This window comes from Dipodomys spectabilis, unplaced genomic scaffold, assembly GCF_019054845.1.
Source record: "Dipodomys spectabilis isolate Male_0828 unplaced genomic scaffold, ASM1905484v1 ptg000145l, whole genome shotgun sequence".
Taxonomy (NCBI): Eukaryota; Metazoa; Chordata; class Mammalia; order Rodentia; family Heteromyidae; genus Dipodomys; species Dipodomys spectabilis.
The window spans coordinates 5,470,536-5,486,546 of NW_024870822.1; the positions used below are offsets into that span (position 1 = coordinate 5,470,536).

Here is a 16,011-nt window from a genome sequence, read left to right on the forward strand (position 1 = left end):
CAATCCCAAGTCATCAGGAGGGAGGGATGAAGGCCAAGAGGTCAGAAGCCTCTGTCCACCTTGGACAAGTTATGCAAACTCTTAGGGGCTTGTTTCCTCATTGGTAAAATGGGGCACCACTTTGTGGTGATTTGGTGTCATCCCTAGCAGGTACTCAATAAATGCAACCTCCAAGTATTTGGTAAGAGGAAGAAGATGACACATCCATATCCATTTTCTTCATCAAGGACACACAAAGGTCAAAAAGAAGAGTAGAGAAGATGTTCTCACTTGGGGATGAGAAATGTGTGCTGCATACCTGGTATGGCAGCTCACACCTGTAATACAAGCTGCATAGGAGGCAGAGGTGGGGAGGATCATGGTTTGAAGCCAGCTCAGGCAAAACATGAAGAAGAACTCATCTCAGCCAATAAGCCAAGCCTGGCAATAAGCATCTATCATCCCAGCTCTATGGGAGGTGTTAAGAGAATCACAGGCAAAAATATGAGACCCTGATTGGTGCTAGTTGTGCATGCCTATAGTCCTATTCACTCAGGACACTGAGATATGAGTATCTCAGTTCAAGGCTGGACCAGATAGAAAAGCCCATGAGACTCTTTTCTCCAATTAAGCAACAAAAACTGGTTATGGAGGCATGGCTCAAGCGGTAGAACATCAGTCTTGAGTGAAAAAGCCAAGTGAGAGTTCAAGCCCCAGTGCTGGCACACATACAAAAAGATTATATTTATAGTAGTCACCAGAGTGTGAGTCTCTAAGTTTCAGATTTACATAATAAAAAACCTTGAGGCTCCCATCCATTCTAAGAAAGAGCCAGAGTGTTTTCAATTTCTATAAGATCCCCCAGTGATCCATGAATTGACATTCTCAGTTTCTTCTTTGGCTTTATTTGCTACTGCTTTGCCAGGACCTCACTCTGCTCTGGTCTTACTGGCCTCCTATTACTTTTCAGATAGGCAGATAGGCTCCTGCCACAGGGCCTTTGCACTGGCTGATCCTTCCATCCAAAGTGCTCTTCAACTAGAAATCCACATGATTCCGTCCTTCTCAGCCTTCAAGAGCTCTGAACAAATTGTGCCCCTCTGTCATGCCTTCCATGTTCCCTGTACAGGAAATAAGAACACCAGCCTCTTTTGCTCCCTGTCAATACCCCACCCCTGCCCTGCTTAATTTTTTTCCCCCTAAAGCTGTGCCTCTCAAACATTAATGGACACACCAAGCACTGGGGTTCTTCAGCTGTGGGTTCTGAGTCTGTGTGTTTGGGTGCAAACCCAGAGATCCTGCTGCTCATTTAACAAGCTCGCGGGTGATAAGCATGTAATCAGCCTACAGGCTATATGTGGAGAAGCAAGGCTCCCAGTCGTCTGACAGGACCGTTAGGCACTCCATTAGAAGGTACCCTCCAGGAGGGCGGGGGTTCTCTCTCTTGTACTTGTATTCCCAGGGCCTTTAGTAGGGCGGAGCATATAGTACGTGCTTGATTAAAAAGTTGAAGGAATGCATCGATAAACTGCTATTATCCCCATGGCATACAGATTTCTGGATGGGCCAGAGTACCAAGTTAGAGAGAGAAGTATCACTTCTGTGCTAGTTCTAGGTTCTAGTCCAATGATATATAAATATATATGTGTACACACATCATATACATATATCTACATACACACATCTATCTATCTATCTATCTATCTGTCTGTCTGTCTGTCTGTCTGTCTGTCTGTCTGTCTGTCAGTCTATCTCAGTCTCTTGTAAGAATGGCTGGCATGACTTAATCCTCCTGATCCTGCTGAACTCTGAAGGCCCCTAGACCCTCTGTGCCAAGGGTTTAGATCTGGATTATAAAGATCATCCCTAGTAATCGCCATAAGGTGAAGGTTTGCCTGAAGAGACAGCGGACTTCTCTGACCGCAGCTCATCTCAGTTAGCCAAGATGTCCCTGTCATCTGGCTGCCCTTGGGCTCTGAATCCTATTAGTTACAAAAAAACATCTCACAGTTTCTTTTATCAATCAGTGATGAATCACATTATTAACTCCTGAAAACAGCTCATTAGATAATGGGTCTCTGTTGACATTACACACTTAATTGCTACTGCTTTTAGTGACTCAGTATTTACATGGGAACCTCATATGCCATGAACAGTTTTTAAAGCTTAAAAAGAACTCCTATTTAAAAAAATCCATCTGCCTCTTTTTTTTAGGTGTGTGGGGGGGGTCGCCCTAGGCTAGTCTATCTAGATGGAGCAAAAACATGCATAGTGTATTAATCACCACCCTAAATATATACACACAAAATTAGCAAGAATGAAATATGCAGGTGCTCTGATTTGCCTAAGTTTCACTGTTTAGGGGACTCTCTTTTTGGTGTAGCATGTAAAATTCCCTCACCTCTATTTAATTGGGGGAGACCAGAAGGAGTTGCAGAATAGATTCATCTTATGCATGTTAATAAAATCACTTAACGGTCAAAGTGATCTTCAAGTTAGGTCAACTGAAGTTATCCAAATCCAGTAAGTTCACTGGCGTCTGATCTGAATTTACAAAGTCATGTCCAGGGTAACAAAGAATGAATGGTTATTTCAATGGAAAGAGGTTGCGTAGAGGGCAGAGAGGAAAAGACAACAGGCTTTGAGCACCTACTTGGTGATGAGTCCTTTGTCTACACACTATTCTCATCCAAATTTGAAGGGGAAGAAATGGAGTCCCAGGAGGTTGGACACTTTTAGAAAAAGGCATTTCTCTAAGGCAAACAGCTTTTCATAGCCACTCCTGTGATTTGGAGCTAAATAAACATAACTCCATCGAGCAGGGAGGGTGAGGAAATAGAGATCAGTAGCAGCCACTGGGAGGCACACAGGGAGGCCAGTATTCTTTTAACACCTTTACTCTGTTGCCTCTGTTCCTTCATTCCAGAAGCACTTTCAGAGCAGTCTTGTTCTGATGATCCCTGTGTTCCTTGACTCCTGAATTAACTCCCACTTTTTGGGGGAGAAGATAGGGGAGGGCGGTTGGTCATAGGGCTTGAACTCGGGGCCTGGGTGTAGTAGTCCCTGAGCATTTCTGCTCAAGCTTAGAGCCCTACCACTTTGAGCCACAGCTCCACTTCTGGTGGAGATGTGTCACACGGACTTTTCTGCCCCAGGCTGGCTTTGAATCACAATTCTCACATCTCAGCCTCCTGAGTAGCTAGGATTTCAGGCATGAGGCACCAGCACCTGGCTTCTCCTACTTTTGAAAATCCTCCAGCACCAAGCACAATTCACACAGGACTCTAAAGATTCCTCAGATCAAATTATCAATGTTCCCGTCATTCAAATACCATCTCAGTTGCAGTGACTTTTCAGAGCTGCTCACTAAATTACACTGGGGAGGAAGAGTGAGCAGCACTTGTGGGGGTGGGGGGAAGAGAGGGTCAGCATCTGAATATCATAAAACATACTTCTTACCCAAAGCCTATTGCTTCCAACAGCTCAGAAAACACAACTGATGGCTCTAAGAACCTTCCGGAACAGAAACACATTTAGTTCTGGGACCATTCATATGAGTTTGGAAAAGTCAGTTTGACACTTGCAGGAAACATTAGTAGCATGACAAATGACTGAATGGAGAAGCATCCCCTTACGGTCAGCTTGCAGAAGGACCACGTGATGCAACGTCAGGGCCATCCTCTGGGAGTCAATGGTGCTCAGGATCTTGGCTGCCGCCGTGCCCAGCAGTGGCTTCCCGTTGTACAGGGTGTAGTAGGTCAGCTCCGCTGGGTCCTTCGGTCCTGGTACCCGCTGCATCTTTACCATCTTTCAGAAAAAGAGAGGCTAGGTGTTTGTAGGACATCTTGAATCAACCCTCTAGGCCCAGGGGCCATCAGCAGGCTTTCTATTGAGGCCTGCTGCGGCCTATCATGGATGCACAGCAAATAAGCTAGACAGAAACCTTTCTGTTCCGCCCTACAGCCAGTGTCTCAGGAAGCCTGCTATGGCTAGCGTGAGAGACTGGGAGACTTACAAAAAAGGTTTTGAAAAATATGAACATCTGGAAAGCACAGTTGGAAGTTGGAAATGAAAATATGCAAGAAGAGTATTTCCCAGCCTCCACTCGGCTCTGGCCTCATTTGAAAATAGGCCTCCCCAGGAATTCAGGGCATGCTAAGTTTTTCTCCAATAAGATTTTAAATTTCAAGATCAGCAATTGCCAGAAAGGAAAAAAAAAAAAACCTTACATCTGCATTGGAAAAGATCTCTGACAAAAGCAGTACTTGGAAACCCAAAGCTCTTTTCTAATTATTTTTACTATTATATATATATATATATATATATATATATATATATATATATATATTCAATATAGGAAAATAAAAAACAATAGCTAAGCATCAAGGAACAAAGGAAGAGAAAAATGATTAAGAGTCCCTCCATAGCCAGCTAATTACTATCATCATTTTGGAGTATTTGTTCTGGTCTTCCTCGTCTCCCACACTTTTCTTTTTAGCCAGGTGTGAGTGGCTCACACCTGTAATTCTAGCTACTCAGGAGGATGAGATCTGAGGATCCCAACTGGAGGCCAGCCTGGGCAAGGAAGTCTGTGAGACCCTTATCTTTAATTAACTAGCAAAAGGCCAGAACTGGAAGTATTGTTCAAGTGGTAGAACACCAGTCTGGAGCTGAAAAAAAGCTAAGTGAAAGCATGAGGTTCTGAGTTCAAAACCTAGCACCAACACAAAAACAAATAAACAACCCAGGAAAAAAAAACCCAAAACTTGTCATATGATTTCTTCTTGGGACTCAATTTTTCAAATATATCAAACAGACAAATACCTTTAAATTCTAGATATGTAAATCTCCATGAAGGAAAGTTATCTTTATCTACTAACATTACTCAGTTTCAATTTAACAGTAATTCTTTTTACAGCTGTGTACCACATCTGGCTAATGGTAATTTTTTTTTTTTTTACCAAGATGTCTCTGTGGCCTCTGTCTGTATTTATAGAAAGAAAATAAAGCAAAGTGAAACAAGATCACTTGGTCCTCTGTGAGTTTCTGGGTAGCTATAGAGACAGGTGCACAGAATTCTTAGGGAAAAAATGGGAGCAACATCTCTGGTCCCTTTTAGATATATCAAGTATGTTAAGTTTTTCTTTTTTTGGGGGGGTCCGGTCATGGGGCCTGAACTCTGGGCCTGGACATTGTCCCTCAGCTCTTCAGCTCAAGGCTAGCACTCTACCACTTGAGCCACAGCGCCACTTCCAGCTTTTTTTCTTTTTGCTCATGTGGTGCTGGGGAATCGAACCCAGGGCCTCATGCATGCAAGGCAAGCGCTCTACCACTGAGCCACCTTCCCAGCCCTAAGTTTTCCAGCTTTATAAGTAACATCAGGATTGCAAGACGTCCTTCTTCTCCTTTCAGCTGTTCAGAGCCATCTCAGCACCAGTGACTTCCTTTCTGTCATTTGGAGAGGTGTGAATTATAGGACTCAGATGGAACACAACCACAAAGGCAAAGTCATAACCCTGACAAAGAAAATTAACCAGCCCTTTGCCTCCTGACGAGGTCCTCACAGACCACAAAGACTTTCAGAACCAAAGCAACAGCAAATAGGCTAAGGGCCTGACTTGTGAATCAGGAGACCTGGAGGGTCCATCAGAGGGGAGACTGACTCAGTGCAGGGAGAGAAGATGGGCTTCGCTTTCCAGATTGTCTGGGGCTGTGGTCTGCAGCAGACTGTGTGAATGTTTGTGATTTCCTCCAGGAAATGAAAAGATGTCTCCTCCGAGGAAGTGCCACACTATGCATTTGCAAAAGATGTGGTCAGTTAGTGGTGAAGCATTCCCATGCCCAGCGCGGCCGGCTACTTTGAACTAGCGCTCCAGCCAGCCCTCCAGAGGCCTCTGCCAGGATGGTCTCTGCAATTTGCTATACACTGAGCAGAGCTTTGTTAGCTAGTGTAGCAATGTGAGAGACGGGTTCTCATTCATGAAGTTTATGCTAATCAAGATGTGTGAGTTGCCGAGAATATACTAGACACTTTTGCAGGATCAAGGGCAGCGTGAAATCCCCCTCCCACCCCCACAGAGGGCTACTACTTTGAGGGGATCCCACAGAAGGAAATCCAGAGAAGAAGTAAGTGTTTACAGTTTCTTTGAGAGGGATGAAAAACTGACAGGAGGTAGAAAGGTGATACACAGGTAAGAAAAGAGCCAGTAAGGGGGTAAATTAGTAAATTGAGTGATGAAAAGCGAATCCCATATCTCTAGAAATGATCAGAATTCTGCTAGCTAAGAAGCAAGACAGCCGGAGTATTTGTACACCCACCACGAGTTAATTTCCACACACTCTAGTAGCATAGCAGGGGCAAAGTGGGTTCCGAGGGCAGTTTAGTAGGGAAGATTCAAGGCTGGCTGTTGGAAAGCCAGTTGCCATGCTTAGAAATGGTAAGAGGTATGGACAGATCAATATCAGTGCCTTCCACATCTCCCACCTAAATCACTACTTGGCCTTGGGTCTGCCATAAATTTTGGAGGGATCAATTTGTGTGTGTATGTGTGTGTGTGTGTGTGTGTGTGTATGTGAACGAGAGTTTGAACTCAAGGCCTATATACTGTCCCTTAGCTTTTTTGCCCAAGGCTAGTGTTTTACCATTTGAGCCACAACCCTGTTTCTGGCTTTTTGTTGATTCATTGGAGATAAGAATCTCATGAGGGCTGGGAAGGTAGCTCAGCGGTAGAGCGCTTGCCTTGCATGCCTGAGGCCCTGGGTTCGATTCCTCAGCACCACATAAGCAAAAAGAAAAAAGCCGGAAGTGGCGCTGTGGCTCAAGTGGTAGAGAGCTAGCCTTGAGCTGAAGAGCTGAGGGACAGCGACCAGGCCCAGAGTTCAGGCCCCACGACCGGACCCAAAAAAAAAGAATCTCATGAACTTTCCTTCCTAGGCTGGCTTTGAACTGTACTCTTCAACTCACCCTCCGGAACAGCTGACAGGTGTGAGCCACTGACAGGTGGGTTGGGTTGTATTTTTAAGTTGACTAAATGCCAACGACAGAACCTTTCACTTCTGATCTGCATATGGGCGGAATCTGGCCTCCGCTAATCATCTAGTTGTGGACAGTGGGGGGGACAAACCGTTAACCCCAGAACAGTGCTAAGGAAATGACTCAGATGGATGCATGGATGGCTCTCTACACACGGTATCTGTGCAATCCCAGGAGGCACATTTCCCCACAGTCACTTGGCAACCCCAGTGGTACTGCACACCTACCTGCACGGTGTAGCTTCCCAGGGTGGTGGCCCGCTTAAACCGCCGGCTCTGTTGCTGAGACATCATGAAGAGCTGGGCAAGGCGCTGCTCCATGACCCGGGCGAAGCTCTGGTTGTGTAGGCCCACCAGTGAATTGTCTACGCCCTGCAGCACTGCGGAGATGCAGAAGGCAGAAGGGAGGCTCAGAGCCCATACTGCTGACTCAGTGACCACAGCCACCACCTGCCTTGCGCAGCAAGGGCACCATGCCCTACCTCACCTTGGACCGGCCATCTTTACCTCGCTTCGCCTCCGTGACAGCACGGGTCACTATCCACGTGTTACAGATATCAAAAAGAAAAACAAAATGAGTGACCTCAAGCCACGTAGCTAGTGACTGGAGAAGTTGGGATGCAATCTGAAGCTCTTCGAGGTACAAAATCTCTAGCACTCTGGTATACGACCCAGTGGCTCCTGCCTGGAATCTTAGCTACTTGAGAGGCTGAGATCTGAGGACCACAGTATAAAGAGAGCTCGGGGGCAGACAAATCTGTGAGACTCTTATTTCCAATGAACACCAAAAAGGAGGGAGTAAAGCTGTGGCTCAAGGGGTAGAGTGCCAGCCCAAAGTAAAACATCTCAGGGATACCACCCAAGCTCTGAACTAAAGCCCCAGTACTGGCAACACACACACACACACACACACACACACACACACACACACACACACACACACACACACACACACACACACACACACACACACACACAGATTATATGCAATACAAAGAGTTCACATGGGAGCATGCACAGCAGAGCTGCAGGCACTGCTGACTGAGTGTTGAGCAGTTTCCCACTCAGAACTCCTTGGCTCAGGTCTGCCTTCATTTTATTTTTTATTCTCAAGAGGTTTGCTAGGAGTCGCCATTCTATCTTGCAAGGTAATCTCATATATCCAGACAAACCCTCCTGCTCAGGGTCCTGAGGACCTGACCCTGTGGTGCCCACTGCTACAGCTTCCCATGGCCCCTCAGACTGTCTTCCATGGGAGAACAGGACAACCTACCAGGGAGAGCAGGATCTCTCTCTGTTCTGGTTTGTGCTGGTTGTGGGGCCTTCAGCAAGCCATTGTGGTACCTGGGTTTCAGTGCTTCTCTGTACGAGGGCTAACAGGAAAGTGTACAACCCAGAGAACATCCTTCTTATGGCTCTACAGCTTGAAGGAGACAGGATGTATACAGCAGTTTAGCACAGTGTCTGGGACATAGTAGGTAAGAGGGGATTCCTCCTTGCTTCTGCAATCAACACCTGGAGGATTAGGACACAGCAATTGTGGTCCTCATGATGGACTCCAGGCCATGGCCAGTACAGTGGAAGGCTGTAAGGAGCACTAGCGCTCCACAACTGTTTTAGTGTTGTTGCCTTCTGTAGGACAATTGCCTTTTCTAATCTACCCCCCCAAGTCCTGTGTTTGCCCTGTCTCCCCAGCAAAGCACATTTTACCCCACCGGGCAAACTCTGTCCTCAAACATATTCACTCCAAAACTTGAAGTGCTAAAAATGATGACTTTTTTTTAAGAAATAAAAAATTGTAAGTGGGAATATAATAAAAGTCTTCATTTAATAGTTTATTCTACCACATCCCAGCCCAGGATCATTACTACCACTTATCTAGTAGGCTCTGGAAATAGCTTGGATATAAAGGGTGTTGGTCTTTATGATATCTTGTTCAGCAGGGAGCTGCCCAGAGCCAACACTAACGATTGCATTCCACATAGAACCAAACGGAGCAGCCAAAGACAAGGCACAGAAGAATAATGTTGAGACACATCAAGAGAGAAATAAAACCCACAGCTGGATCTCCAAAATTACTTCTTTGAAAGCATAAATGCCAAACCAGACCCCCTCGGAGGGTATAAAGCAGATATTCTCCTAGGACCCCAGTGAGACACTCACAGCTCATCTGTGATCTGAATCTCTACAATCAAAGAAGAGACGCTGTTGTGCATTCTTATGGAGTGAGGTCCCAGAGAAGACTCCCAGATCGCTATCCTGACAGGGAAGTCTGTGACCTTGCTAGCTCAAAGACACCCCCCCCCCCAGGAAAATTACTGTGAAGAATTACTTCTATATAGGTCTTGCTTGACAAGTGGATGAGAGTAAGAGAAGAGCCAGGATGGGCAGGGCACAGCTTCTTCCTGAATTATTTACTGGGGCTCACAGTCATGGTCAAAGGCAGACATCAAAAGCAACAGTCAAAACCCTTAGGTGATGAAAATTCCCTCAGGACGGCACAATACTGGGACTGTTGCTTATGACAACAACTTCTGGTTTTCTGGTGGTTAGAGATGAATCTCAGGGCTGGGAATGTGGCTTAGTGGTAGAGTGCTCATTCATGAAACCCTGGGCTCGAGTCCTTAGTACCACATATGCAGAAAAAGCTGAAAGTGGCACTGTGGCTCAAGTGGCAGTGTGCCCAGGCTCTGAGTTCAAGCCCAGAGACTGACAAAAAAAAAGAATCCCAGGGGATTTCCTGCCTAGTCTTTTTTTTTTTTTTGTGGTCTGTTGTGGGGCCTGAACTCTGGGCCTGGGCGCTGTCCCTCAGCTTTTCAGCTCAAGGCTAGAGCTCTACCATTTGAGCCACAGTGCCACTTCCAGCTTTTTCTGCTTATGTGGTACTAAAGAATCAACCCCAGGGCCTCATGTATGCAAGGGAAGTACTCTACCACTGAGCCACCTTCCCAGCCCTGGGCTGTCTTTGAACCATGATCTGAGCTCAAATCTCAGCTTCTAAATAGCTAGGATGACAGGCGTGAGCCACCAGTGCCTGTCTATGAGACTCTTTAATTAACTATGAAAGAAAGAAGAAAGAAAGAAGAAAGAAAGAAAGGAAGAAAGGAAGAAAGAAAGAAAGAAAGAAAGAAAGAAAGAAAGAAAGAAAGAAAGAAAGAAAGAAAGAAAGAAAGAAAGAAAGAAAGAAAGAAAGAAAGGAAGGAAGGAAGGAAGGAAGGAAGGAAGGAAGGTCAGAAGTGGAGCTGAGCTTCATATGGTAGAGTGCTAGCCTTTGGCAAAAAGCTCAAGGACAGCATCTAGGCCCTGAGTTCAAGCCCCTGGACCAGAAAACACACACACACACACACACACACACACACACACACACACTCACAAAATGCTTCTAGAACAATGCTATGGGTACTGGGTTGAACGTCAGTAAATGGTATAGTATTGCTGTCATAATGTGCCCCCTTCTTTGCTAGTGGAGAAAAAAAACATGGAGAGTATGGATCTGTGCAGCTCCTCCCTCAGGAATGTGGCAGACCTTGTTCACCTGACCCTCTCTACCCACCCAGAAAAGCAGTGGAGAAGGTGTGGACCCCTACCTCTCACAGTGATACAAAAGCCTGGGCTCTTTGGCATACCCAACACAATCCTCTACCTGCTCCTGCTCTTGCCTACCACTGATTCAGCCTGGAGGCCGCAAGCAAGTCCCCAGCCGTGCTCGAGAGCTTCCTCCAGAGGTCTCCAGACTGTTCTGTCTCCTTTCTCTTCCTCTTTGTTTCTAACCCCACGGGGCTCTAGCACCCTCACAGCGGGGCATGGGTCAGTCTAAACTGTTTTATCAAGCTAAACTGCTTTATTTGTGGTTGAATGCCACACTCTCAAGCTGAAAGACGCTTCATGCTCAGCAAATGGCTCCCCCACATTCTACAGGTGACGGTGTGGAGCCCAGGGCCGGCGTGCTGGCGTGGCTGGCTGAAGCACACCGGAGGCGAGTTAACAGCAGAGCTGAAACAACAATCACATCCGTTACTGGGCCTGAGATGCCTTGTCTCTGGTGAGCGAAACCAAGACAGATGAATAGGCCTAAGTCAGGCTCTTACCTCTGCTGTGTGGCAACACTGAGTCTGGATAGTTCTATCTGGCCTCATGTTCCCTCGCCTGACCTCAGCACGCCCAGAGGGCAGGGAAGTCCCCAGCAGAGCCCTCTCTTAGGGTTCACCCTAAGGCAGTGATTTTCCATCCAAGAGGGACCTACTCTCTTGGCAAGGAGAAGTGTCTAGTGCATAATATATATAATAATATATTTCATATAATATATAACATATTATATAGATTTACATAAACTTATATAGACTTATTTATATACACTTTATACACAGAGAGGGACATATATATAATATTATATGACATATAAACTTATATAGACTTATATATACTTATGTATAGAGAGAGACACGCATGCTTGCGTGCATGCGTGCGTGTATAGTTAGAAAAGGAGATACAAACATATCAGGGTTTTAAAGATAAACCACAGAGAGGGAAGTAGTGTTCCAAATTCTTGTTGCTGTCAGCAACGAGCAGGACAGGCTGTGAAAATGGTCTGGGAGCCCATGTTGAGCAAAGCTCTCATTTCTCAGCTCCCAATCTCCCTCTCCATCTGTCAATGATGGGATGGTTGCTATTGACTGGCCAGTTGGAAAGTGATCATGTATTTAAGGGAAGGCAAAAGCCTGAATCCTGGTTGCTGGCCCTCCCAAGCAATGGGATCCAACAAAGGATCCAGCCAGCCCCAGACAGAGGGATGATCACATTACAAGCACAGCAATAAAGAAAAGATGGTTACATAAGTGCAGGGCTAAATCCCAGGAGCGTCTGAGAACAGAACCATGTATGGAGCTCTTTCTTAGAGCCATGTCCCTAAAATTGAGACAGAGCAAGCCACGGGAGAGACCCAGAGAGGATGACATGGACAGCCTAAATTTCAGAGTGGATGTGTGATCACTGAATACAAACTTTAAAGTTCAGAGAAAGGAGAATATCTGCAAGTGAGAAGTGTCATTCCTTCCGCAGGGAGAATGATTTTGTAATGTTACATAAGTCGCTGGCTCTGAAAACATCTTGCTGGGTTAGCACTGTCTCTCTTGAGTATAAACCCTGGTAGGTTGTTTTCTAAATTTTTTTTAAACATATGTTTCTTGTTTTGCCTTCTTAGCAGGTAAAATGATCTCTGCCTGTCAAGGCCCTACAGGGGAAGAGAAGCAACTACCTGTAGTCTAAGGGAGGTCTCGGGTGGGCTTCCTTCAGCAGGGGAGCGCCCTCCTTGGTTGGGATTTTAGGCAGTAGCCCATCTAGCTCCTCTTAGGGACAGCAAGTGGGGTGAGGATGGGGAAGGGAAGGGAAGTTTGAGACCAGCCTTCTCCCAACCTCCAGGCCCTATTAACCCTACCTCCTTTACAGGGCTAGACTGTGTCCCTTCGATTCACATGTTGAAGCCTTAAAGCCCAGTCACTCAGAATGTGATTCTATTTGAAGAGAGGGTCTCTAAAGAAGTAAGGAAGTTAAAATGAGGTCATGGGGATGGGCCTTCAGCTACTACGCCTTGTGTCCTAAGAAAAAGAAGTTAGGACACAGGCACAGAGCGAAAACACTGTGGGGAGATGAAGAAACACAAACCAAGAAGGGCCTCAGCACGGAGCAATCCTGTCAATCTCCTGATCCCAGTTTCCAGAAATGTGGAATCACAGCCTTTGGTTGTTTCGGCTCTCCACGGTGTGGGGCTTTGTTGTAGCAGCTCCAGCAAATTCATGCCCTCTCTCCACTAACGCCTTCACCCTTGAGATCTTCTCCCCATGGGTCCCTTCTCACCATTCTACCCTTGGATGGCTCTGCTGTTTGTTCACTTTTCCTCCTTCAAATATCAGTCCTCTCCCTTTACTCTCCATCTTTGTTTCTCTCATTTTCAGAGCCATGGCCTAGCTTCTGTTTAAAAAAAAAGTAACATCCTTGCTGTTTTTGTTAAACGTTGAAGGGGAAAAGAAAAGAAACCACAACCAGAATACCAAATACTTCCACTCACCTTCCCCATCATGGCCCACCTGGGTTGGGTTGGAGTGGGACTCGTGTTGGGAGCAGGGCAAGTCTGTCAGTCCTCTGGCTTTAATTTGGGTTGGATAGAAAGCCTACCATCTGTGCATAGATAGCCATTCACACTGATGTACCCTAGACCCACAGTCTCATACTACCGATAGGCCCACTTTTGCCAAAAGGACACTGCCTGATGGGAAGACTGAAGGTAGCAGTTTCAAATCGCCTTGTCTACTAATCATCTTCAGTGTGAGATCTTTCCTTAGCTTCTATTTGCAGTCTTGTGGAAGAAACTCATTGATTTATAAGGACCAGAGCAAAGAAAGGTGCTAGTGTCTTGCTGAATGGTACGTGGTTTTAGACAAATGAACCTGCATCCATGAAGAAGGAAACAACAAAGGAAGGGCTTACCTGTGATTACCCAGTAGTCTCTGGTAGTTTCTGATATATCAAGGTTGGGGTATTCCAGGGCTAAAACAAACAAGAAACACATCAGATTTCTTTGATAGGTTTGATATATATGTTTTAGAAAAGTAAACCAGAGAAGTTAACAAGTAGCTAAACTCTGATTTGCCATCCGTGGGAACTCTGACACACAGGCCAAACTATCCAGCTGCTCAGAGAACCAAAATCTCAGGGAAGGGTTAACTTTTAAGTGCAGAGGTTTTAGGGTTTGTGAGTTTCTGTTTTTCACAGTTTCCATCCAAACCTTAAGTGGAACACCCTCATTATCAAGACCTACAGATGTAGTTGGTCTGAAAAAATCCTCTGACCATTACTAAGGTTATTTAGCACGATTTCCTCTTCTATGAGTTTTTCCAATGTTAAGAGTGTAAGTACCGTAGCCAAAGGCTTTCCGCAAAAGGTCTCAAATTGCTCATAATGCTTCACAAGGAGGACAGTCACTTCATCTCCAATTAACAGTTCATTCATAGAAGAACTTGGTGCTGCCAAGTACTACAGTGGCTCATGTCTAGAATCATAACTACTTAGGCAGCTGATATCTGAGGATAGCAGTTCAAAACCAGCTCAGGCAGGAAGGCTTATGAGATTATTTTCTCCAATTAACCCCAAAAAAGCCAGAAGAAGAGGTGTGGCTCAAGTGGTAGAGTGCTAGCTCTAAAAGCTAAGGGCAGCAGCATCCAGGCTGTGAGTTCAAGTCCCAGTATTGGCACACACACATAAAAGAACTCAGTGCTGTGTTGGGTATGTACTATGTACTCAAGAACTTAATTGTGCCTGTGGCCTATGGCTCATGCCTGTAATCCTAGCTACACAGAGGCTGAAACCTGCAAGATCTCAATCTGAAGCCAGCCTGAGCAGCAAAGTCCACGAGACCCCATTTCCAATTAACTAACAAAAAGCAGGGCTGGAAGTATGGCTCAAATGTAGAGCACTGTCCCGAAGCAAACAAGCAAGCCAGACAAATGCAAGGCTCTAGCTTTGGAATCAGTAAAAATATAAGAGAACATCAAAACAGTGGAAATTATGAGTATCAAAATGATTTGAGGAGGTTAATTCTGCATATGCTACCATGTGACATAATCTTCAGGGATGTCATCTTTTTTGGAAAACCCAGTCATTGGTTCCTTACTACCTGGAAATTTGCAAAAGCTTGCCAATAAACAGACATTGAAAATGTTCTCAGTGATGCGCTCCGCATCATTCACACATCATCTCATTTATGTATAGCACCAAAACAACCACAGAAAGAAATTATGTAACAATGTTGCTAATATGTGCTTAAAAGGGAAACTTGCGGAGTGACCTTGTGAAATGTAAGAATGACTCAAGTTAGGAATACAAACCTTTCCTTCCTTCAGCAATTGGGTAGGTGTCTGGGGACAGAATGGAGGCTGCCCGGCCTTGGGAGTCTATGCCTCCTGCAGGCAATGAGGATTATATAAGGAGGCAGGCCGGGAGATGGGGCCGATGGGGACTTCAGCAAGCAAAGTCACGATGCTGACTGCAAATGGCTCGCACTACGAACACTGCAGCCAAGACAGGAGCCGAAGCTCCGGGAACATTTGTGGATGGCCAAAGTGGGAGAAATCATGGCAATCTAGATGGCTCCAAGGACAGATGTGCTGGAAGGATTTCCAACACTTCTGTATCTGTACTGTGAGCTCAGAAAGCAGGCTGCCCAGGGGCACATCCCAGATTCCATATCCTACTAGCTGTAGCTAACTGGGTATCTTGAGAGATCTCTCCGGGCTTCAGTTTTCTAACTTTGTAGCCCCTTTCTAGGATGACTGTAAGACCCAAATAAGAGAAGAGACATGTAACTTGTAAGTGCTCTCTTTCACTGTACAATATTATCAATTCTATGTCCATCTATTACATTTTTTTCAAGTGGTCTTTATGATAATAGACGTAGCATGTGGCCTGGCACAGTGGAGGTCTGCTCTGGAGTAAGGCTCCAGGGGAAACCACAGGGCCTTTGCACATGACATGGTTGTACTCACGTTCAGCAATAGTAAGAGGTGGGTAGGTGAGGTAGAATCCAACCAGCTCAGCAGACAGCTGGCTGAGGAGGCTGCTGGCCACGGTGCCATTGAGGAATGTGCTCTGATTGCTCACAACGTATACCAAGGTGACAGCTTGGGAGGCATTGGAAGTGCTCACAATCTGAATGGAAATAGGAGGAAAGATTAAGATGAGGGTCTGCTCCATGGAGGTTTGGGGCAGGGAACGGCAGAGTTTAAGCAGAAGTTCTGGGTAGGAATACAAACAACCTAATTCATCATCACTTCCTGATTGCTCACTGTGTGGCATGCATTGTGCTAAGGTCACAAGGGTTAACCAATCCAGGTGTCTATGGCTCACGCCTGTAATCCTAGCTACTCAGGAGGCTGAGATCTGAGGATCTTAGTTTGAAACCAGCCCAGACAGGAACATCTATGAGACTCTTATCTCCAATTAACCACC

General features: G+C 45.6%; 1 protein-coding gene across 1 annotated transcript in view; it reads right to left on the reverse strand.

The window, feature by feature from the left end:
- Kiaa1549l (KIAA1549 like) overlaps positions 1 to 16,011 on the reverse strand; it is a 241,992-nt gene that overhangs the window by 72,821 nt on the left and 153,160 nt on the right. Inside the window, exons 7-10 of the mRNA XM_042691587.1 lie at positions 15,549 to 15,711; positions 13,495 to 13,554; positions 7,240 to 7,391; positions 3,615 to 3,786 (exon numbers count right to left, since the gene is read on the reverse strand). Coding sequence (XP_042547521.1) covers positions 3,615 to 3,786; positions 7,240 to 7,391; positions 13,495 to 13,554; positions 15,549 to 15,711 — 547 coding nt within the window. The remainder of the gene's footprint in view (positions 1 to 3,614; positions 3,787 to 7,239; positions 7,392 to 13,494; positions 13,555 to 15,548; positions 15,712 to 16,011) is intronic.